The sequence below is a fragment of the Chiloscyllium plagiosum genome, unplaced genomic scaffold, assembly GCF_037043375.1.
Source record: "Chiloscyllium plagiosum isolate Xiang-an unplaced genomic scaffold, Cpla_swu_hap1 HiC_scaffold_7, whole genome shotgun sequence".
Classification (NCBI taxonomy): domain Eukaryota; kingdom Metazoa; phylum Chordata; class Chondrichthyes; order Orectolobiformes; family Hemiscylliidae; genus Chiloscyllium; species Chiloscyllium plagiosum.
In genome coordinates, this window is record NW_028270145.1 from 98,377,803 (window position 1) to 98,401,298 (window position 23,496).

The following is a 23,496-nucleotide window of genomic DNA, read 5'->3' on the forward strand; positions in this document are numbered from 1 at the left end:
ACTGATAGGGGGGCAGCGATGGCCGAGTGTATTATCGCTGGTCTACTAATCTTCTGGGGAGATAGTGCAAATTGAATTTTTTTTAAAAAGCTGGAATTAAGAATCTACTAATGATCATTTTAACCACTGCCGATGTCAGAAAAGACCACCTGAATCACTAATGTTCTTCTTCCTTCAGGGAAGGAAATCCGCCATTCTCGTCTGGTCTCGCCTACGTGACTCCAGGCCCACAGCAATATGGTTGACTCGCAACTGACCTCTGAAGTAGCCTAGCAAGCCACTCAATTTAAGGGCAGCTAGGGACAGACAATAAATGCTGGCCAACCAGTGACACCCACATCCCATGAACAAATAAAATATAGATTTTGTTAAGTTGGCTATAAATGGATTATCTGCTAAAAATAAATTAAAGGTTTCTGCACCCAAGTTACAATTCAAATATTGGATGAATACAATGTGACATCCATTTGAAACATTTCCTGTTTAGGTACAGCTATAATTCAAATAGTGATTTATTAAAAATAGATTTAATAATTTAACATAAGACAGAACTGTCACAAACGACAGAATCATGGATTTGACCATTATTCCTATTTTGAAGAACGACAATAGTATAAGTTTTCAATCCATTTTATCTTCAGTCTACCTTCTGTGGTGCTCAGATAGGAGAATACTGATTGGTCAAATTTTATCTCGGAGTCAAGTGCCCATACTGCAAGACTAATAGCAGGTGCAAGTTTAGATTTGATTGCAAAAAATGTCTCCTCAACATTATAAAAATTAACATGGAACTGATAACACCAGAATGAATAGTGAAAATAAAACATTAAAAAAGTCATTTGGCTGTGAACATCCCACCCAACCACAACAATAGGCTCCAAACCCAAACAACATGAAAACTCCCACGCACAAGTTAGATAAATCTCCTGAACATGTGTATTAAATAACAATGGTGGAAACTTACGGAGATGACTCCAGAATAATACTGTTTGCTTGTGTAGAGGAAGGAGATTTGTGGTTGGCAAAGACCTCACTCGATGAAACATGCACTATGTGGTCAACCAAGTGTCCTACAGATGAAGGTCTTGGACGGCTTCCTTCCTGAGCGAATGTGGAGTTTCGACTTTATTCCAAGAATTAATTTGGCAGTTTCAGTTGCAACGACAAAGAAAAAAAGAAACAAATTAAGACATAGGATTACCAAATTAGCTACCACAGCACTTATTCAACTATGGCAGCGTTGCACTGTTTATATACATCACTCCAAAAATGTTCAATGAGCAACATATTCATAATGATAATGTTACACAAAGAGCTAATTATAATTTAACAGTCTTAAGGATCACCAAAGCATTTCATATCAATTAATTACTTTTGAAGGATAGTCACTTCTGTTATTCTGCACTAAACCACAAACCACTACAAACTGAACTTTTATTCCGGGAATACTATAGCAATTACATTACAAATTTAATGATTCAGTAAGAAATGTCATCACACATACAATGAAGGGGAGCATTCCATCACACTCCTGACTTCTGCCTTGTAGATAATAGACAGGCTTTGGGGAGTTAGATGGTGAGTTACTTGCTGCAGTATTTCTAGCTTCTGACCTGCTCTTGTAGACACTGCATTTATGTAGCAAGTCCAGTTGAGTTTCTGGTCAATAGTAACCCCAAGGATTTTCTTAGCCAGGGATTCAGTGATTGTAACGCCACTGAATGTCAAGGGATGATGGTTAGATTGTCTCTTATTAGTGATGACGGTAGCCTGGCATTTCTGTGGTGCAAATGTTACTTGCCACTTGTCAGCCCAAGCCTGGATATTGTCCAGATCTTGGTCCATTTGAACATGGACTGCTTCAGTAGCTGAGTCGTTGTGAATCGTGCTGAACATTATATAAATCATCAGCAAACACCCTCATTTCTGACCTTATGATGGAGGGAAAGTCAATGTTAAGCAGCTGAAGATGATTGGGCCTAGGACACTACCCTGAAGCTGAGATGATTGACCTCCAACAGTGATTATCTTCCTATGTGCCAGGTATGACCCCAAACAGCAGAGAGATTGCCCCCGATACCCACTGATTCCAGTTTTGCCAGGCCTAACTGCAGTCATCTAGCAGAAGACCTTGTCAAAGGACAGAATTAGTCAACATGAAGGTGGATATGTATATGCAAGATCGGTTTTCATGTGCATGATTTTAGAAATGGATCATTAGTAATCTACTGACTTGTAATGTGCAGTACCATGCATTACAATGCAATACACAACTTACATTGTCTCCATAAATTGGTTTGGAACAGACATCTTGACAGAGTGCATGAAGAATATGCATGATATTGACAAAGGGGCTTCATTATGAGTTATATAGCATTTGGTAATTGTGCACATTGATTGCTTCACATAGAATGTGAAAAATGCAAATTCCCTTCTGTGCATAAACTTTAAATGAGAGCACGCAGTCCATACACCAGCAATAAAGAAAGCCCAAACTCTGCATGTTTTCTTAATATCTTTCAAAATTACCAATCTGGGAAATGGTTAACAGCTGGCAGAAATCATAGATAGGAGAACATTGTGGAAAAAAATACCTCCACATAGAGAAAATAAACATTTTCCCAAGTACATCTTTTGGCCAGTTTATACACTGCCAATTTTTGTTTGACGACCTGTGGTGAAAAGCACTTTTATGTAACTTAGGCTTCATAAAACAGCTGGAGTGCAATGACATCTTTATTGCTGTATTTTTATTTTGAATGTGTACACCAAGAGAACCATTCTTCACAAAGCAGGCATACCCAATTCAGCAAGAGCAATTAACTGCTTTCCACATGAGCATGGAACGTTGTCAGGACCCTTTATGTCACACCCTTCTATTACACTTAAAAACTTCCTTTCTGCATTATGATGACAACAGCACTACCACACCCACAAGTACATATTTTATACACACAGACGTTATACTCTGAACAGTTTCATATCTGAAGCACAGAAACCACTTTGTCGTCTGCTACATGGGTCTCCATTCCAAGCTAGATTCTTCTTATGTTTAAGCTAACACATGTACCCATCATAAATAGAAAACTAACCATGACAAAATGAATTATTTCAATCAAGGTTTTACATTTACCATTAGTTCCTTTAACTGTCACATGCAAGGTTAAAGAAAACCTAGCTGCATTCACAGAAATCATGCTTCTGTTTAAATTGATATTAAATGATAATGAATGGTTGATTTGCACTTTGTAATATGCTTTAAGAAGGAGCTCAATTAATCAAAATACAACATGCAGTTTGATTCGTTCAAATGTGTTTGATTGGCAGCCTTTTGAATTAAAACAATTTAAACAACATGCCCTCAGCACCTTTTGCATAGATATCTATTTAAAGAAAAATTCTACGGCTTTGACATCGGAATTACAAACTAGTTATTATTTCCCTACTGTACAAAGAGCTGGCAAAACTAAATTACATGGGCTCAGATATTGTGATCAGTGGTGAGCTTAAGATACCAGGCATACTTCCATTCAGCCGCAGGCCCTTTACAGACTTTTGCACTGGAACTCGTAATGAGAGCACTCTTAAGTAGCAGTGACGATAACCTTAAGATGTTGAGAAAGACACATGGAGAAAATTTATAATTGATTAAATTAAATTGGAAAGGGCATGTTTGAATGATGCAAAGGCATGCAGCTACAACTCACGCAGAATTTATGAAAAACTGGTCCCAAATTTGGTTATGGGGTGTAGGGCTACATCTGGAAAAAAGAAGACTGATCACACAATTGGACATCACCAACATTTCTACTGACTGTCAAGGAGTAAAGCAACCTATATTTAGTGTTCCCCATGTGGAGGTACCTGCATGGATGCAGCATATTATGTTTAAAGTTTAAGCAAATTACTATTTCAACTGGAATGAGTGCTTGACGGCCTTGAAAGGTGTTAAAAAAAATGTCTGTTCCATCTGCCCAGTCCTGAATTGACCTCAGTATGTTCTTTCCTATGTCCCACTACATTGCCATTCAAGGTCAGGGAATGTAATACTTCTCCTTTTAGCTGCTCCCTTCCCACTGTTCAGGTTCCCTCCTGAAATGTATATTGTGACGCCACAGATGCTGCTTGACCAAACTATTTTCAAAGTATAGAATTTTATTTCAGTTAACATCAAAATTGCCATTTTTAAATTCATTCACTAGCTAGGCTAGCATTCATTGTTCATCCTTAATTGCCTAGAGGGCAGTTAAGAGTCAACCACATTGCTTAGGGTCTGGAATCCAAGTAAAGATGGAAGTTTTTTTTTCCCTGAAAGGACATTAGTGAACCAGACGGGTTTTTCTGACAACCAACAATGGTTATCATGAGACTCTTAATTCCAGACTTTTTTTTTTCTTGAATTCAAATTCCAATATCTGCCATGGTGGGATTTGAAACTGGACCCCCAGAACATTTCCTGGGTCTCTAGACTAACTGTCCAGCGATAATGCCACTAGGCCAATGCCTCCCGACATGTAGTAAAAGGATTGTGTCTTCCATTAACAAAGCCAAATCTTAATAGATATGGATCTCAAACAAGATCAGCATGAAATACAATCCAAAACATAAGAATCTAACGCACTGCAAAAGCCATGAATCAGAAACAATGACTGAATCCTGGGTCCATCTAAAGTCAATACCATGCATCTGCGCCCGCCATAAATATCTTGACACCTCTGCTTCTAATTACCTATTTATTTGTTTCTTAAACATACCTAATAACTTGGCTTTCTGTGGTACAGAATTCACAGATTCACTGTCCTGAGTGAAAAAGTTTCTCCTCATCTAGGTCTGCAATGGCCTACTCTAATTCTAGGCATCCTAGCAAGTGCTATCATTCCCATTTCAATCTGTTCAGTCCTGTCAGAGATCCATGAGTTTCAATGGTATCGCTCTCATTATTCCAAACACCGATGAATGCATAGTTGGAGAAATGGTGTACCAGGGAGGGGTTAGATTCTTGAGGCATTGATCCATTTCTGGGGAAGGTGGGACCCAAAAGATTGCATCTGGGTAGAGGTGGGACAAACACCCTCATGGGAACTTTTGTGAGTCCAACTGGTAAGGTTTTAAACTAGTATGGCAGGGGAATGTGAACTGGAAGTGTAGTCTCAAATGGATCATATTCAGATCAGGAAACAGGAGGTAGAACACGAGTTAGCGATGTAGGAGGAGAAAGTGAGGACTGCAGATGCTGGAGATCAGAGCTGAAAATGTGTTGCTGGAAAAGCGCAGCAGGTCAGGCAGCATCCAAGGAGCAGGAGAATCGACGTTTTGGGCATAAGCCCTTCTTAGTGATGTAGTCAACAACTCAAAGATAAAGGAAACTAGGATTAAAAGCATCCAGCAAAGGAAATTGATGGGGCTCAGCTGTTAATACTTCAAAACAAACAAGGCAGATGAAATAAGGGTACAGATAACCACATGGCAACATAATGTTATTGCTATAATGAAAACGTGACTAAATGAGGAGCAAAATTGACAGCTCAATATCCCTGGATATAGAGTTTTCATGCAGAGTAGATTGGGTGACAAAAAAGGAAGGGGATAGGTTAACAGTATTAGTTAAAGAATCAGTTACAGTTGTTTTATACTACAGACCCCAAAATAGTGAGGGGGAAATAGAAGAACACACGTGTAGACAAATTACTGCCTGTAGGAATAAGAGGGCAATAATAGTAGGAGACTTTTAACTATCCCAATATCAACTGAATTTCAAACAGTATAAGAGACATTGATAGTGAAAAATTAATTTAGTGTTCCGGAATTGTATTTTTAAACACTGTGACAAACCAATGAGAGGAGACAATTCTGAATTTACTGATAAACTGTGGAACTGGATCCAAAGTTGGCTCAGTAACATGAAACAAAGGGAAATTGTTGGTGGCCATCCTTGTGAATAGAAAGCTGTTTCAGAAACACTCTTTCTGCAGTGTTTGGTGTTGGGACCCATGTTTTTTTCCCCCATATTAACGATTTAGACTTGAATGTGGGGAGACAATTGGGAAATTTTCCAGATGACACAAAAATTTGGTGCATGACTGATAGTACAGAGGATAGCTGTAAGCTCCAAAATAATATACATGGCTTGGATGAGTGGGCAGGAAAGTTGCAGTTGGAGTTCACTTTGACAAGTGTGAGGTTAGGGTTAGTAAAGTCAAACAGTAAAAGGTAATACACAATAACCAGGAATCGACTGAGAGGGGGAGATGAGATATCTTGGCATGCAAGTGCACAGGTCCCTAAAAATACCAGTACAGGTAGATAAAGTTGTAAAGAAGGCATATGGAATAGTCTCTTTCACTGGCAGGGGTATAGAATACTAAAGTAGGGACAGAATGATCGAACTGTATAAGACACTGATAAAGCCATAACTGTGTGCAGTTCTGGTCATCACATTACAGGAAGGACATAGTTGACCGGGGGATGGTGCAGAGAAGATTTGCTAGAATGTTCCCAGGGCTAGAGAATTGTAGCTGAGGTGAGATTGGAAAGATTGGGGTTGCACCTTAAGTGCTGAAAACTGCAAGGCTATAGGCTGTGTGCAGGAAAATGAGATTAGAAAGGGCACCCATCTCTCTTTGGGACAACATGGATAAGATGAGCTGCATGGCCTCCTTCTGTGTCATTTATATGGTTCTATAGACAGACAGACAGACAGAGACAGAGAAAGAGAGGGAGAAAGAGAGGGGGAGAGAGAGAAAAAGAAAGGAGACAGGTTCATTGGGAGTCCGTAATTCAGAATTCTATTTTATTTCAAACTGGTTTTGGCAATACAATTTCCAGAAAGAAACAAATTTTGAGCTTATAAACAGTCACATGAACAGTGTTAAATCTTCCTTGTATGTACGATCCAAATCGTATGTTTGTTTATTTATTAGTTTCTATGGTAGACTTCATATTGGGCCATTTGATATCTCCCTCCTCCATGGATTAATTTTTTTTTAGATGGTTTGTCAATATTCATAATATAAGGGTACAAGTGAGAATTCTTTCTACTGGCCAATTCATTTGCGTTATTGAACCAGTTTGGCTTTTAGAACACAAAACAGAATGTCACAAATGCATTCCATAAGTGGCATCTCTCTCATTCCATTACCTCTTCTTAATAAATCTAGCTTAGCTCATCAAATTCTCTTTGGAAATAGAGACATAATATACAAATCAAGTAATTGCCCGTAGTGTTAGGTAAGGGGTAAATGTAGGGGTATGGGTGGGTTGCGCTTCGGCGGGTCGGTGTGGACTTGTTGGGCCGAAGGGCCTGTTTCCACATTGTAATGTAATGTAATCTAATCTAATCAATGGTCAATTAATTTATAATACAACACATACCTTACACTTGGCGCTTCTAATTTGGGCAATGATCAGGGACAAAAGAGAGCTTTTGTCCCTGAGTAACCTCAGACCCTGCAATCATCTAGCAGGAATTGTAGCATGGATGAGAAAACTGACCATTAACTCTGATGCAGGGAGTTATTCAAGTCGAGAGTTGGGGAGAGAGAATAGGTAGATATAGGTAGAAGTGAGAGCGATTTTAGAAGGAAGAATGATCCGTTTTGAGCTAGAATTGAAAACAAAACATAGAAGTGACCAGTGCTGAATGATAAATTTGAGCCATGAAGCAAATTGGCATAGTTGAATGCATGGGGCAAAAAGGTTGTTTTAAGTTCAAGTAAATTTTGATTTGTAGGACACTGACACCAGTCTTGGGGAATAAAGGGAGCTGCTTCATTGGACATACTTTACAAGAATCAAATTGGGATAATGTCCTGGTGAGTCACAAAACTGGGACTGCAAAGGAGTACATACAAGGAAGATTTAACACTGTTCATGTGACTATTCAGGAAGCTCAAAATTTGTCTATTTCTGGAAGTTGTATTGCCAAAATCAGTTTTAAACTAAATAGAGTGGGAAAAGCTAATGTGAGGGGTGATTTAGAAAATTAAAGAGAAAAGATGAGGCAATAATGCAAGATAATGAGATTAACATGAAGGGGAAGAGAAAAATAAAACTATAATCACTATCTGAATACATACATACAGCATCCACAATGAAAAAGTTAAAAATTCACACAACACCAGGTTATATTCCAACAGATTTAATTGGAAGCACTGTTCCTTCATCAACAGTGCTCCGAAAGCTAGTGCTTCCAATTAAACCTGTTGGACTATAACCTGGTGTTGTGTGATTTTTAATTTTGTACACCCCAGTCCAACACCAGCATCTCTAAATCATGTCCACAATGAGAGGTGAGCTAATGGCACAAGCAGAGAAATGGTTCTGTTGTAGAGACATGGTGAAAAGGTTTACTGAGATTGGGAAATAAATATTTTGGGATACAAAATAATTCAAAAATATATGCAGAACGGAAAAGGAGAGGCAATTCTGATAATAAAACATGACATAAGGGCACAAACGTCAAAGGAATAAAACAGAGTGGTCTAACAGTATCTCGTAAACTCCACTGAGTAGAAGTCCAATCTACTCAACCTTTCCTCGTAAGGAAATGCCTCCAAACCCAGAAACAACCTAGTGAACCTTCTCTGGACTGTCTCCAATGCCAATTTATGTTTCCTTAGATAAGAGACCAAAATGTCAGCCCTTGGTATTTAAAGGAATGGGGGAGGGGGAGATGAGGATCTCACTGAAGCACTCAAGGTTAGGAATGGGCTTGATTTCAACTCCCTCCACCAAATCGACTACAGCAGTTAGTAGAAAAGGCTCCAATTCACCACCTTCTCAAGAGCAACAATGGATGGACAATAAATGCATACCTCACCATAAAGACAGAAAAGTGGAACTGAAGCCCAAGATTAGCCATGATCACATCAAATAGCAGACAGGCCATATGGTCTACTCATGCTCCTTTTGTTTTTTAATATCATCAGTTTGGGTTTAGTTGTAATTATGTGGATGCATCTTTCCCTCCCAACAAAGATCAGCAATCTTTTCCAACATTTTATTTCTACAAAGCCTTTTATTTGGAGAGGAATAGAAGGAACAAGATGCTGACAAAGGCAAATCAAATGAAATACTTGCAATATATATGGCACTATCAAAACATCTTCTCTTAATACTGTCCTTTAAACAAAAGCTTGCATTCATTACTCACTGATTTGGAGTTCCAGGTGGAGAACGTGAAGGGAGACTTTGTGTTTCAAGTCGGTCATCTGACAGTGAATTTCTGCTTACTGAGTCCCAGTCCATCCCACTCATCATCTTTCTTGTTAATGGTTTACTGGGTGATCTGAACCATTAGAGGGAAGAAAGATGTTTTATTTAAAATATGTCTTCAAATAGAGGCACCATGATCAATTCGGTGTTAACACAGATTGAGACAACAAATGTAGATACTACATACAAGGCTAACTTAAAAGGTACTAACATAAAACAAAGAACTGTGAATGCTGGAAATCAAAAACTAAAACAGAAATTGCTACAGAAGCTCAGCAGGTCTGGCAGCATCGCTTGAGAGAGAAATGAAGTTAATGTTTCAGGTTCGATGACCTTTCTCCAGGCTGAAAGAGACATTGTAAATGTATGCTATTTTTAATACAAGCATCTAATCTTCTATATAATCAGTGAACAGTTTAAAACAGCAATATGCAGTAAGCAATATATCTATAACGTGATATGCAAATCAGTGGTAGTCATAATTCAGCCGATTAGTGTTCTATTAAATACATTACCTTAATTTTGATCTAAGCAGCAATTAAGTAACATTTTATTGTAAACTGAAAACAGCTTAATATTAACATTTTAAACAAAACAAAGCAGTTAAACATGGACACTACATTTCCACAGCCTCACCGTCCACATTTTCTTCCCCATAATTTGCTCCTTTCCAGACATTAAGTAGAGTTGCAATCAGATAGTCTGAAATCTTATGTTTCTTTACTAGTTTTCCCATAATTCAGTCAATGGAAAGTCATGTGCTGATTAAGAACACCTCCATCTGCCTACTCATCTCGTTCACTGAACTAGATTTTTATAATTAAGCTATAATTTATAGTTACCTGCGATACACGTTACTTAAACCTTTAACCTAGTTGCCTTTACTTTACAATATTGTTATCAAAACCAAAGGCACTGTAGTTTGTTGTGTATTTTCTAACAACTGAAGGAAAAGCATCTCAACAGTTTTAACTTCTGGGTCCCACCCACACTCAAACTGGTTTGACAGATTTCCTGTGCAGTTTGGCAATTTCGCAGAAAACTTAACCACATTGCATTAGTTGAGCTGTTCTCAGCTGCGGTTTTTCTGACCACCATAGTTCTGTGTCTGCACTGCCATTTTGACTGTCACATGGAAAATATGTCAATAACTGAAGTGACTAAACTGTGGTTAAAATTCCTTTCCTTTTCTTGCCTCCTTTTTTGTCATCATCTCCATTCCCAAATGTTATTCCAAATTATTGTTTGCTGCTCCATATTGTTGGCAAACACAACAAGTAACTATTCCAGAACGTCCACAAAGTCTTTTCATCTTTGAATTTGCATCCTAGTCACCCGTGCACCCACACTCTGATTTTGGTGATTATGATCTTTAACAAAAGCATGTTGTAATATAGGCATTTTACTGCAGTGCAATCTTAAGAAACTGACACATTGATAAAGGTGGTGGTATTAGAAGTGTCTAAGGAGGAGGTATTAAACAAAGTCTTAAAAGGAAAGACATTGGGATGCAGGGCTGGAGGGAATTCTAGAGTTTAGGTCCTGCGCAGCTACAAGGTGAACATTTCATCAAAACCTTGACATTATTTCTCATTTCCTTGAAGGGGATTTTGTACAAAGTTAAAGGAATAGTTAAAAATATTTCATTCCTTTTGAAATGGCTTCAGCACAATTAATATATTACACTGTTTTTGATGTTAATTAAGCAAAAATGTATGTAGTTCAGCTACCACATTAAAAATGTTCTATTCTACCTTACTGTTTAATCAGACAGAATACCTGGCATAGTTTACTTCTATTTGTTCTGATATTGTCAATGAACAAAATACATTTAAGAAAATAGCGTTATCAACTTGTCACGTGATAAATACGCAGACAAGGTGATCATGGTAATAGCTTCTCTTCTTTGTGATGGAAAAGCTATTAAATTAGGTATGAACTTTAGAGATAATAAAACTAGTTGGAGGTGCAACTTGAAAAAAAAATCATATCATGATTGTAATTTTCTTATTCAACTAATGAGAAAGTTATAAAACAATTATTTCTTCTTAGATTAGATTCCCTACAAGTGTGGAAACAGGCTCTTCGGTCCAACCAGTCCACACCGACCCTCCAAAGAGTAACCCACCCAGACCCATTTCCCTCTGACTAACGCACCTAACACTATGGGCAATTGAGCATGGCCAATCTACCCTAGCCGGCACATCTTTGGACTGTGGGAGGAAACTCACGCAGACACGGAGAGATTGTGCAAGCTCCACACAGACAGTCTCTCGAGGCTGGAAAAGAAACTGGGTCCCTGGTGCTATGAGGCAGCAGTGCTAACCACTGAGCCTACGTGTTGCCCCAGCGGCAGCTAAGAAATTACAGCCAAGAAATAAATAAGGAGTCTCCATTAAATTTATAGGCATAACTATCATTTTATTGTATGCCAGGATTAAAGGTCAATCTAGCTTTGAGGTAGTCTTCCCAAATGAGTCAGGTGGGAATGGTCTTGAGCTCTGCTCTAACCCCCCGAGCACAATACTTAGGCTGACATTTAAATACAACACTGAGGGAATGGTGCTATGTCAAAAGTAGAATTTTTCAGAACAGTTGTAACCTGAAGTTCCCTTTTCTTGTATTGGCGTGGTTAAAATACTGCAATGCTCTAATCAAAGAGCAAACAAAGGTGAGGGTGCAGACTAGGAGGGGAGCAAACTTTCTCGCTAGTACTCATCCTCCACTAGTAAAAATTAACTGGTTATTTATCTCATTAACATTTATTGGACCTTGTTATGGACAAACTATCCATTAAGCTTGCTTCAATAAGTAGCTAAATTTCAAAAGTAATTCATTGTTTAGGAGCTGCTCTGGTCACCCCGAGGAAAAGACAATCATCAACAGAAGTACTTCACCAGAATTATGTAAATGCGATAGCAGACCTTATTCAACCTGCTGTTCCAGTACCTCCAACTTTATTTAATTCCAGAATACCAAATATCCTCCAAAACATCTCAGAACTTGACTGGATTTTAGAATTAAGCAGAACATGTCTAAAACAGGGAAGTGCTGCCAGGACTACAAACAAACACAGGACTTCCTGCCCATGCCTTCAAATATTTTAGAATTAGACGCGAGACCACAAGACTAATGACTGATCCGGTGATCCCCTCAGACTTGGTTTTACATCTGCCTGCTTTTGCACAAATCCAGAAATACCTGCAAGGGTAAAGGTAATTCATTTTTTGATGACTGATGTAAATTTTGTTTCTACTATGGATTTGTAAGCTTTATTTAAACAAGAGCTATTGACGAATATTGATGAATTAGTATGGACCAGGCCAGGCCCCCATAACATTTCAAGAAAGTAGCCCAGACCCCAACTTTGCTCATTGTTTTAAGCAGGTGTAACACGGATATTCCAGGAGAGATGCAGCTGGTCAAACTACTTTTAAACAAAACAGAATTTATTTGCAAGGTTGTCAGAAGGCATATGGTGTGTTGGCTTTCATTAGTAGGGGGATTGAGTTTAGGAGCCATGAGGTTGTCCTGCAGCTCTTTCGAGCCCTGGTTAGACCATACTTGAAATGTTGTGTTCAGTTCTGGTTACCTCATTATAGCAAAGATGTGGAAGCGGTGTAGAGGAGATTTACCAGGATGCTATCTGGGCTGGAGGGCATGTCTTATGATTCAGAAAGGTTGAGAGAGCTAGGGCTTTTCTTATTGGAAGGATGAGGATGAAAGGTGACTTGATGGAGGTGTACAAGATGTTGAGAGGCATAAATTGTGTGGATAGCCAGAAGCTTTTTCCCCATGGTGGAAATGTCTATAATGAGGGGGCATAATTTTAAGTTAATTGGAGGAAGGTTTGGTAGGGGGAGGGGGGAGGGATGTCAGAGGTATTTTTTTTACTCAGAGTGGTAGGTGTGTGGAATGTACTGTCAGCAGTGGTAGTAGAGTTAGATACATTAGAGACATTTAAGCAACTCTTGGGATAGGCACATAGAAGATAGTACAACGAAGGGTATGGAGGCTAGTCTGATCTTAGAGTAGGATAATAGGCCAGCACAACACTGAGGACCGAAGGGCTTGTACTGTTCTATGTTCTAGTACTGAATGAAACACAAACAAAAGAGAACAGGATACCAAATAACTTAACCTATCTGAAAACCCAACAGATTATCCCAACTTAATGATGCTATTCCAAATACTTGCAAAATCCCCCTAAACACCTCTTGGCACAAAAGGTTTAATGAAATACAGGGTCTTACATGAGAGATGTCAGAGAGAGAGAAGGGTCAACTTTGAGTCCAGCAGCTTTTACAACTGCCTGACTGCTTTTAGGCCAGGCCAAATAAAATCAAATCAGAGTAAAGCTGAGATGGGAGACTGGCCATTCCCCTTTCATTGTACAATTTTGCTTAAACTTGAAAGCCTTTTGCCTGAGGCAGTATTTGCTAGCTTTAATCAAACCGGCTCTAAAACCAATCCAAGCCCAGACTTTTCACAACCTGTGTTTTTATGACCTGCTGAAAAGAAAACCAAGGACAACATAAACTTGTTAAAAGAGCAGCATCATCAGAATGGGCAAGATGACACTGAGGAACTCTACATAACCTAACCTAATTTGCCTTGCGTTGGTGATGGTGGTGGTGGTGTGGTGTTGGGGGTAGAGGAGAGGAGGAGGATCGGGACACAGGTCAACTGGACTTCGAAAAGCTGAAACAATGACAATGAATAGCCAGTGTGAAGACAGCAGGTCTCCATGATGAGTTGCATACGAGCTAACCAATAGCAGAAAGGACAGTTGAAGGTGAAGGGGTGGCTTTTTGAAGACATTGTCCATGATATGTACAGCCAGAGCTGACAACACTATTTTGCAGATCACTTACATAGTTGTCATTTAAATAAATTATTTGGATGAGAATACAGGAGGCATGATTAGTAAGCTTGCAGATGACACCAGAATTGGTGGTATGGTGGACAGTGAAGGAGATTATCAAAATTAAAGCAAGACCTCGATCAACTGGGTCAATGGGCTGAGTGGCAAATGGACTTTAATTTGGATACATGTGAGGTATTGCATGTTGGTAATAGAAACAAGGACAGGTCGATTCAATTTATGGTAAGCCGCTGGGGAGTGTTGCAGAACAGAGATCTAGGGGTCCAGGTGTATAACTCTTTGAAATTTGCTTGTGAAGGAAGTGTTTAATCTGCCTGCCTTCATTGCTCAGACATTCCGAGTATCGGATAGGGACACCTTGTTGAGGTCGTACAGGATGTTGGTGAGGCCTCTTCTGAAGTACAGTGTGCAGTTCCCATCACTCAGCTATAGGAAGGACATTATTGAACTGGAGAGAGTTCAGAAAAGCTGTTGTCAGGAATGAAGGGTTTGACTTATAAAAATAGGCTGGAAAGATTGAGACTTTTCTTACTGGAGTGTAGGCGATTGAGGGGTGACCTCATTGAGGTTTATAAGAGACCTTTATGAGAGACCGAGACAAAGTGAATGAAAAGGGCCTTTTCCCTAGGATGGGGGACTTCAAAACGAGGAGGCATTTTTTAAGGGGATAGGAGAAAGATCAAAAGAGAACATGAGGGGCAACTTATTTTTTTAAACAGTGTGGTTTGTATGTGGAATGAATTGCCAGAGAAAGTGGTGGATGCATGTAATTACAATGTTTAAAAGACATTTGGATAGGTTCATTAACAGGAAAGGTTTGGAGGGATGTGGGCCATGCGTAGGCAAATGGGATAGTTTAGTTTGGGAACATGGTCAGCATGGACTTGTTGGACTGAAGGGTCTGTTTCTATGCTCTATGACTATTTTATAAGGCATCAACATTAATGGAATCATTAGCACCAAAATCTCTTTGTTCTACAACACCCCCAGGCCCTACCATTACTTGCGTAAGATCTGTCTTTGTTTGTATTACCAAAATGCAATACCTCATTTATCCAAATTAAACTTCACCTACCACTCAGCCCACTGACCCAGATCTCCCTGTATCCTCGCTAGGCACTGGAGAAATGCCGAAGGACTGGTGTGTCACTTATGTTAATCCAGGAATAGGATAATAGGAAACTACAGACAGAGAAAGAAGTCTCACATTAGTGGTTGGGAAGTTATTGGAGAGAATTCTTAGGATAGGATTTATGTGCATTTGGAAAAGCATGGTCTAATTAGGGACAGTTGGCATGGCTTTGTGTGGGACAGGTCATGTCTTACTCACTTGACTGAAATTTTGCGAGGTGACGAAAGTGATCATTGAGGGTAGAGCAGTGGATGCTGTCTACATGGATTTTAGCAATGCTTTTGACAAGATCCCTCAAAGTAGGGTCATTCAGAAGATTAAAATGTATGGAATCCACAGTGACTTGGCCGCACGGATTCAGAATTGACTTGCCCGTAGAAGACAAGAGGGTAGCGGTGGAAAGGCATTTTTCAGGCTGGAGATCTGTGGCTAGTGGTGTTCCACAGGGATCTGTACTGGGACCTCTGTGATTATATATAAATGACTTGCATGAAAATATAGATGGGTGGGTTAGTAGGTTTGCAGTGGAATTGTGGATGGTGTAGAAGGTTGTCACAAGATAAAGCAGGATATAGATCAGTTGCAGATATGGGCGGAGAAATGGCAGATGGAGTTTAATCTGGGAAAGCAAGAGTGCTGGACTTTGGGAGATCAGTTGTTAAGGAAAAGTATACAGTTCATTGCAAGACTCTGAACTGTATTAATGTAAAGAGGGATCTTGGAGTTTAACGAGGTAAAAACAATGACTGCAGATGCTGGAAACCAGATTCTGGATCAGTGGTGCTGGAAGAGCACAGCAATGCTGCCTGAATTGCTGTGCTCTTCCAGCACCACTGATCCAGAATCTTGGAGTTTAAGTCCATAGCTCCCCGAAAGTCGCAACGAAGAGATAGAGTGGTAAAGAAAGTGTATGGCATGCTTGTCTTTATCAGTCAGGGAATGGAGTACAAGAGTCAGGATACCAATTTGCAGCTCGAGAAGACTTTGGTTCGGCCACACTTAGAGTATGGTGTTCAATTCTGGTTGCCGCGTTACCACAGCAAGGATGTGGAGTCTGTGGAGAGGGTGCAGAAGAGGTTTACCAGGATGCTGCCTGGATTAAAGGGTATGAGCTACAAGGAGAGGCTAGAAAAACTCAGGTCATTCTCTCTGGAGTGGGGGAGGCTGAAGGAAGACTTGATAGAAGTCTATAAAATTATGAGAAGCATAGATAGGGTTGACAGTCAGAATCTTTTTCCCACAGTTGAAATATCTAGGGAGCACACATGTAAGGGGAAAGGGGGTAAGTTCAAAGGAGATGTTGGGGCAAGTTTTTTTTAAAAAACAGTGGTAGGAGTCTGGAATGCGCTGCCAGCGGTGGAGATGGAGGCAGATACACTAGGGGCATTTAAGGGACTTCTGGATAAGCACATGAATATGCAAGGAATGGAGGGATATAGAACAAGGGCAGGAAGAAGGGATTAGCTTAATTTGGTGTCATGTTCGCTACGTCATTGTGGGCTGAAAGAACAGTACAACACAGGAATGGGCCTAAGTTAAACAGGAAAATGATAAGCCTTGGAAACATTCATGGGACATTGAGAATTGGGATATAGGTATGCTGCAAGCAATAAAAGCTTAGTATCTTAATGGGCAATGCATTTGGAAAAAGATGGACAAACTGATAGCACAAACAGAGGTAGATGGATATGATTTCATAGCCATTATAGAGACATGGTTACAAAGAGATCAGATCTGAGAAATTAACATTCAGTGATATTTGACTTGTTGGAAAGGCAGGAAGGAAGGAAGGAAGTGTTGGGGTAGCACCGTTAACAAGAGATGAAATGAGGACGGAGATGAGAGATGATTTAGGCTTGGATTATGTACAGTCCGTTTGGCTGGATGGAAGTGACAGCAATAGAAAGGAGACACCAGAAAGAATAGTGTATAGACATCCAAACAGCAGCCACACTGTAGGAAAGGCTACAAATCAATAAATAATACCACCTAAAAAGATTGGAACAATAATTATCTTCATGTTGATTGGGTCAATCGAGTTGAAAAGGGTAGTTACATCAACAAATTCATACAGTGCATTCTGTATGGTTTACTGGAGCAAAAGGTTATGAAGCTAACTAGGGAAAGGCTATCCTGGATCTGGTAATGGATAATGAGGCACTTTTAATAAATGACCTCAGAGTAAAAAGATCCCTTTGGAAGTACTGATCATAACATGATGGGTTTAATGTTCAGTTTGAGTTCGAGAAACTTGGTTAGGAAACAGAGTTTAACTAAAATAAAGAATATTACAATGAAATGAGGATAGTCTTAGCTGAAGTGGTCTGGACACAGATTAGCTGGCAGTGGCCACACAGATTAGCTGGTCACATTAAGCAAGTAGTGGCAGACATTTAAGGAGGCAATTCAGTAAGGGAGAAAGATTCTAAGAGAGGGATAAATCAACTGTTGAGGTAAAAACAATGACTGCAGATTCTGGAAACCAGATTCTGGATTAGTGGTGCTGGAAGAGCACAGCAGTTCAGGCAGCATCCAAGGAGCTTCGAAATCGACGTTTCGGGCAAAAGCCCTTCATCAGGAATAAAGGCAGTGAGCCTGGAGCATGGAGAGATAAGCTAGAGGAAGGTGGCGGTGGGGAGAAAGTAGCATAGAGTACAATGGGTGAGTGGGGGAGGGGATGAAGGTGATAGGTCAGGGAGGAGAGGGTGGAGTGGATAGGTGGAAAAGGAGATAGGCAGGTAGGACAAGTCCGGACAAGTCATGGGGACAGTGCTGAGCTGGAAGTTTAGAACTAGGGTGAGGTGGGGGAAGGGGAAATGAGGAAACTGTTGAAGTCCACATTGATGCCCTGGGGTTGAAGTGTTCCGAGGCGGAAGATGAGGCATTCTTTCTCCAGGCGTCTGGTGGTGAGGGAGCGGCGGTGAAGGAGGCCTAGGACCTCCATGTCCTCGGCAGAGTGGGAGGGGGAGTTGAAATGTTGGGCCACGGGGTGGTGTCGTTGATTGGTGCGGGTGCCCCGGAGATATTCCCTAAAGCGCTCTGCAAGGAGGCACCCAGTCTCCCCAATGTAGAGGAGACCGCATCGGGAGCAACGGATACAATAAATGATATTAGTGGATGTGCAAGTAAAACTTTGATGGATGTGGAAGGCTCCTTTAGGGCTTTGGATAGAGGTGAGGGAGGAGGTGTGGGCGTAAGTTTTACAGTTCCTGCGGTGGCAGGGGAAAGTGCCAGGATGGGAGGGTGAGTTGGAGGGGGGGCGTGGACCTGACCAGGTAGTCACGGAGGGAACGGTCTTTGCGGAAGGCGGTGGGGTCTGTTTGGAGGTGGCGGAAATGTCGGTGAATGATTTGGTTTATGCGAAGGTTGGTAGGGTGGAAGGTGAGCACCAGGGGCGTTCTGTCCTTGTTACGGTTGGAGGTGCGGGATGTAGACGAGATGCGTTGGTGGGCATCTTGAACCACGTGGGAAGGGAAACTATGGTCTCTAAAGAAGGAGGCCATCTGTTGTGTTCTGTGGTGGAACTGGTCCTCCTGGGAGCAGATCCGGCGGAGGCGGAGGAATTGGGAATATGGGATGGCATTTTTGCAAGAGGTAGGGTGGGAAGAGGTGTAATCCAGGTAGCTGTGGGAGTCGGTGGGTTTGTAAAAAATGTCAGTGTCAAGTCGGTCGTCATTAATGGAGATGGAGAGGTCCAGGAAGGGGAGGGAGGTGTCAGAGATGGTCCAGGTAAATTTAAGGTCAGGGTGGAATGTGTTGGTGAAGTTGATGAATTGCTCAACCTCCTCGCGGGAGCACGAGGTGGCGCCAATGCAGTCATCAATGTAGCGGAGGAAGAGGTGGGGAGTGGTGCCGGTGTAATTACGGAAGATCAACTGCTATAGCCAGCGGATAAAGGGGGCGCAGTGGTAGTCTGGCGCACTGACCTCTACACCGCTGAAGCCAAAATCAACTCGAGGACACCTCTTCCTACTGCCTCCTCGACCATGACCCCACCCCCCATCACCGAACCATCATCTCCCAGACCATACAGAACCTCATTACCTCAGGAGATCTCCCACCCACAGCTTCCAACCTCATAGTTCGGAACCCCGCACTGCCCGGTTCTATCTCCTTCCCAAGATCCACAAGCCTGACCACCCTGGCCGACCCATTGTCTCAGCATGCTCCTGCCCCACTGAACTCATCTCTACCTACCTCAACACTGTCCTATCCCCCCTAGTCCAGGAACTCCCCACATACGTTCGAGACACCACCCATGCCCTCCACCTTCTCCAAGACTTCCGTTTCCCCGGCCCCCAATGCCTCATCTTCACCATGGATATCCAATCCCTCTACACCTCCATCCGCCATGACCAGGGCCTCCAAACCCTCCGTTTTTTCCTCTCCAGACTTCCCCAACAGTACCCTTCCACCGACACTCTCATTCGTTTGGCCGAACTGGTCCTCACCCTTAACAATTTCTCCTTTGAATCCTCCCACTTCCTCCAGACCAAAGGGATAGCCATGAACACACGTATGGGCCCAGCTATGCCTGCCTCTTTGTTGGCTAAGTAGAGCAGTTGATCTTCCGTAATTACACCGGCACCACTCCCCACCTCTTCCTCCGCTACATTGATGACTGCATTGGCGCCACCTCGTGCTCCCGCGAGGAGGTTGAGCAATTCATCAACTTCACCAACACATTCCACCCTGACCTTAAATTTACCTGGACCATCTCTGACATCTCCCTCCCCTTCCTGGACCTCTCCATCTCCATTCATGACAACCGACTTGACACTGACATTTTTTACAAATCCACCGACTCCCACAGCTACCTGGATTACACCTCTTCCCACCCTACCTCTTGCAAAAATGCCATCCCGTATTCCCAATTCCTCCGCCTCCGCCGGATCTGCTCCCAGGAGGACCAGTTCCACCACAGAACACAACAGATGGCCTCCTTCTTTAGAGACCACAATTTCCCTTCCCACGTGGTTCAAGATGCCCACCAACGCATCTCGTCTACATCCCGCACCTCCGCCCTCAGACCCCACCCCTCCAACCATAACAAGGACAGAACACCCCTGGTGTTCACCTTCCACCCTACCAACCTTCGTATAAACCAAATCATCAACCGACATTTCCGCCACCTCCAAACGGACCCCACCACCAGGGATATATTTCCCTCCCCACCCCTTTCTGCCTTCCGCAAAGACCGTTCCCTCCGTGACTATCTGGTCAGGTCCACGCCCCCCTACAACCCACCCTCCCATCCTGGCACTTTCCCCTGCCACCGCAGGAACTGTAAAACCTGCGCCCACACCTCCTCCCTCACCTCTATCCAAGGCCCTAAAGGAGCCTTCCACATCCATCAAAGTTTTACTTGCACATCCACTAATATCATTTACTGTATCCGTTGCTCCCGATGCGGTCTCCTCTACATTGGGGAGACTGAGCGCCTCCTTGCAGAGCACTTTAGGGAACATCTCCGGGACACTCGCACCAATCAACCACACCGTGCTGTGGCCCAACATTTCAACTCCCCTTCCCACTCTGCCGAGGACATGGTGGTCCTGGGCCTCCTTCACCGCCGCTCCCTCACCACCAGACGCCTGGAGAAAGAATGCCTCATCTTCCGCCTCGGAACACTTCAACCCCAGGGCATCAATGTGGACTTCAACAGTTTCCTCATTTCCCCTTCCCCCACCTCACCCTTGTTCTAAACTTCCAGCTCAGCACTGTCCCCATGACTTGTCCGGACGTGTCCTACCTGCCTATCTCCTTTTCCACCTATCCACTCCACCCTCTCCTCCCTGACCTATCATCTTCATCCCCTCCCCCACTCACCTATTGTACTCTATGCTACTTTCTCCCCACCGCCACCTTCCTCTAGCTTATCTCTCCATGCTCCAGGCTCACTGCCTTTATTCCTGATGAAGGGCTTTTGCCCGAAACGTCGATTTCGAAGCTCCTTGAATGCTGCCTAAATCAACTGTTGTTAATCAAGGAACTTAAGGAGAGTATTAAGTTGAAAAAGGCATGCAAGGAAGCAAAAGTCAGTTTTATGGCAGCAGGTATTTTGAACATCTCATTAATACCAAGTTACACAGGCAGGAATTAAGTACCATCACCATCGCTAGCGAGGTAGCATGAGACCGTATTCAAGTACTCAGTGGAAAATCTAGATGAGTACGCCACCTCCGTCACAGACTTCATTAGCAAATGTGTGGAGGACTGCATGCCAAAGACGTCAATCCAGATGTTCCCAAACGGAAACCTTGGATGAACTGGAAAATTCACTCCCTACTGAAGACCAGGCATACTGCTTTCAAGTCAGACAACCCAGGCCAACACAGAAATTCCAGGAATGACTTCCACAAAGCCATCAAAGTTGCAAGAGGCAGCACCAGAGCAAGTTAGAGGCCCAAACCAACCATACGGACTCTTCTCAACTGTGGCAAGGCCTAAACAATATAACGGAATGCAAAATGAAGCAAAGCAAGATAGTGGACAAAGACACACCATTCCCTGATGCATTTTCTATGCTTGGTTCAAGCAGAATGTCAGTGGCGCAGTGTGCCTCAACAGCTCCAGATGCACCTGTTCCCTCAGTCACTGCTGCAGAATTCAGATTGGTCTTCCCAGGAGGCAACCCAAGAAAAGTAATGGGCCTGGCCGGAGTCTCCAGCCATGCACTTAGATCCTGTGCAGACTAGCTGGCAGAGGCATTCACTGACATCTTCAACCTCTCCCTCCTGCAAGGAGAAATCCCCACCTGCTTCAAGAAGACCACCTTCATTTCAGTACCTAAGAAAGTACAGGCATTGTGCCTTAATGACTATCGCCCAGTGGCTCTAACCTCCACAATCATGACGTGCTTTGAGAGGCTGGTCATGGCCGACATCAAGTCCAGTTTCCTATCCTGTTTCGATCCCCTGCAATTTGTCTCTGATGTAACAGGTTCATAGAGGTCCATTTCCCTAGCCTTGTACTCATCCACGAACAAGGACACCTACATCAGACTCCTCAGTGTCGACTATAGCGCCGCATTCAATATCAATATTCCTTCCAGAATGATCTCAAAAATCCAAGACCTAGGTCACGGCTCCACTGTCTGCAACTAGATCCTCAACTACCTGACCCATAGACCGCAGTCATCGAAGACAGACAACTGTACCTCCTCCAGGATAACACTCAACATTGGAGTTGTCCATAGAAGTGTTCTCAGCCCCCTACTGCACGCTGTATACCCACAACTGTCTTGCCAAATTCTGAAGGAACGCCATCTACAAATTTGCAGAAGACACTGTCGTGGGAGGATGAATATCAAACAACGAGTCAGAATACTGAAAGGAGATAGAGGGCTTGGTGCCGTACTGCAACGATAACAACCTCTCTTTAAATATGGGCAAAACTAAAGTATTGATAATTGACTTTAGAAAGAAAGCAGAACATGATCCCCCCATCTACATCAACTGAGTGGAAGTTGAGCGGAGTGACGATAATTGACAACCTATCCTGGACTTCCCATGTAGAGGTGACGGTCAAGAAGACAGAATGCCCCTTCTTCCTCAAGTGGTTCAGGAAATTTGGCATGTCCTTGTGGACCCTCACCAACTTTTACATATGCACCACAGAAAGCATACCGTCCGGGTGCATAACGGCCTGGTATGGCAACTGCTCTGCCCAGCACTATAAGAAAGAACAGAAACACAGCCCAGGCCATTACAATGAAAACCTCCTTTCCATGGACTCCATTTATTTGTCTTGTCACCGTGGAAAGGCTGCCATCATCAAAGACCCACCTCACCCTGGTAATTCTCTCCTATAAGCACTTCCATCAGGCTGAAGATACAGAAGCTTGAACACGCAGAATTGGCTAACCGGCTAAAAATATTGAGGGGGGATAACAGGTTTTATTTTTTGGGTCGGCTACCTGTAACCAGGAGATTCACCAGGGATGAGTGCTGGCATTACAACTGTTAACAATGTACATTTATGACTGAGAGGAAGGAAATGAATGGATAGTGGTCAAATTTGCAGATGACAAAAATAGGTGAAAAGATAAGCTGTGAGAGGAAGAATAAAAGAAGAGAATTATTAAATGGAGAAAAACTGCAGCAAGCTGCAACACAAAGCTTGGTGTACTAGTGGATGAAAAACAATGTTTACACACACTTCAATAAGTGATCAGGAAGGTTAATGGAAAGTTAACCCTTATTTCAAAGAGGTTGGACTAGAAGAGTAGGGAAGTCTTACTGCAAGTATACAAGGTGCTGGCGAG

At 42.2% G+C, this 23,496-nt stretch overlaps 1 protein-coding gene across 5 annotated transcripts in view; it reads right to left on the reverse strand.

Annotated features, from left to right (window-relative positions):
* Positions 1-23,496, reverse strand: part of ptpn4a (protein tyrosine phosphatase non-receptor type 4a) — a 363,683-nt gene that overhangs the window by 63,175 nt on the left and 277,012 nt on the right. For all 5 annotated transcript variants that reach the window (XM_087989323.1, XM_043694230.2, XM_087989326.1 and 2 more), the window contains 2 exons: positions 9,152-9,286; positions 965-1,123 (listed from right to left, as the gene is read on the reverse strand). In XM_087989323.1, coding sequence (XP_087845449.1) covers positions 965-1,123; positions 9,152-9,286 — 294 coding nt within the window. The remainder of the gene's footprint in view (positions 1-964; positions 1,124-9,151; positions 9,287-23,496) is intronic.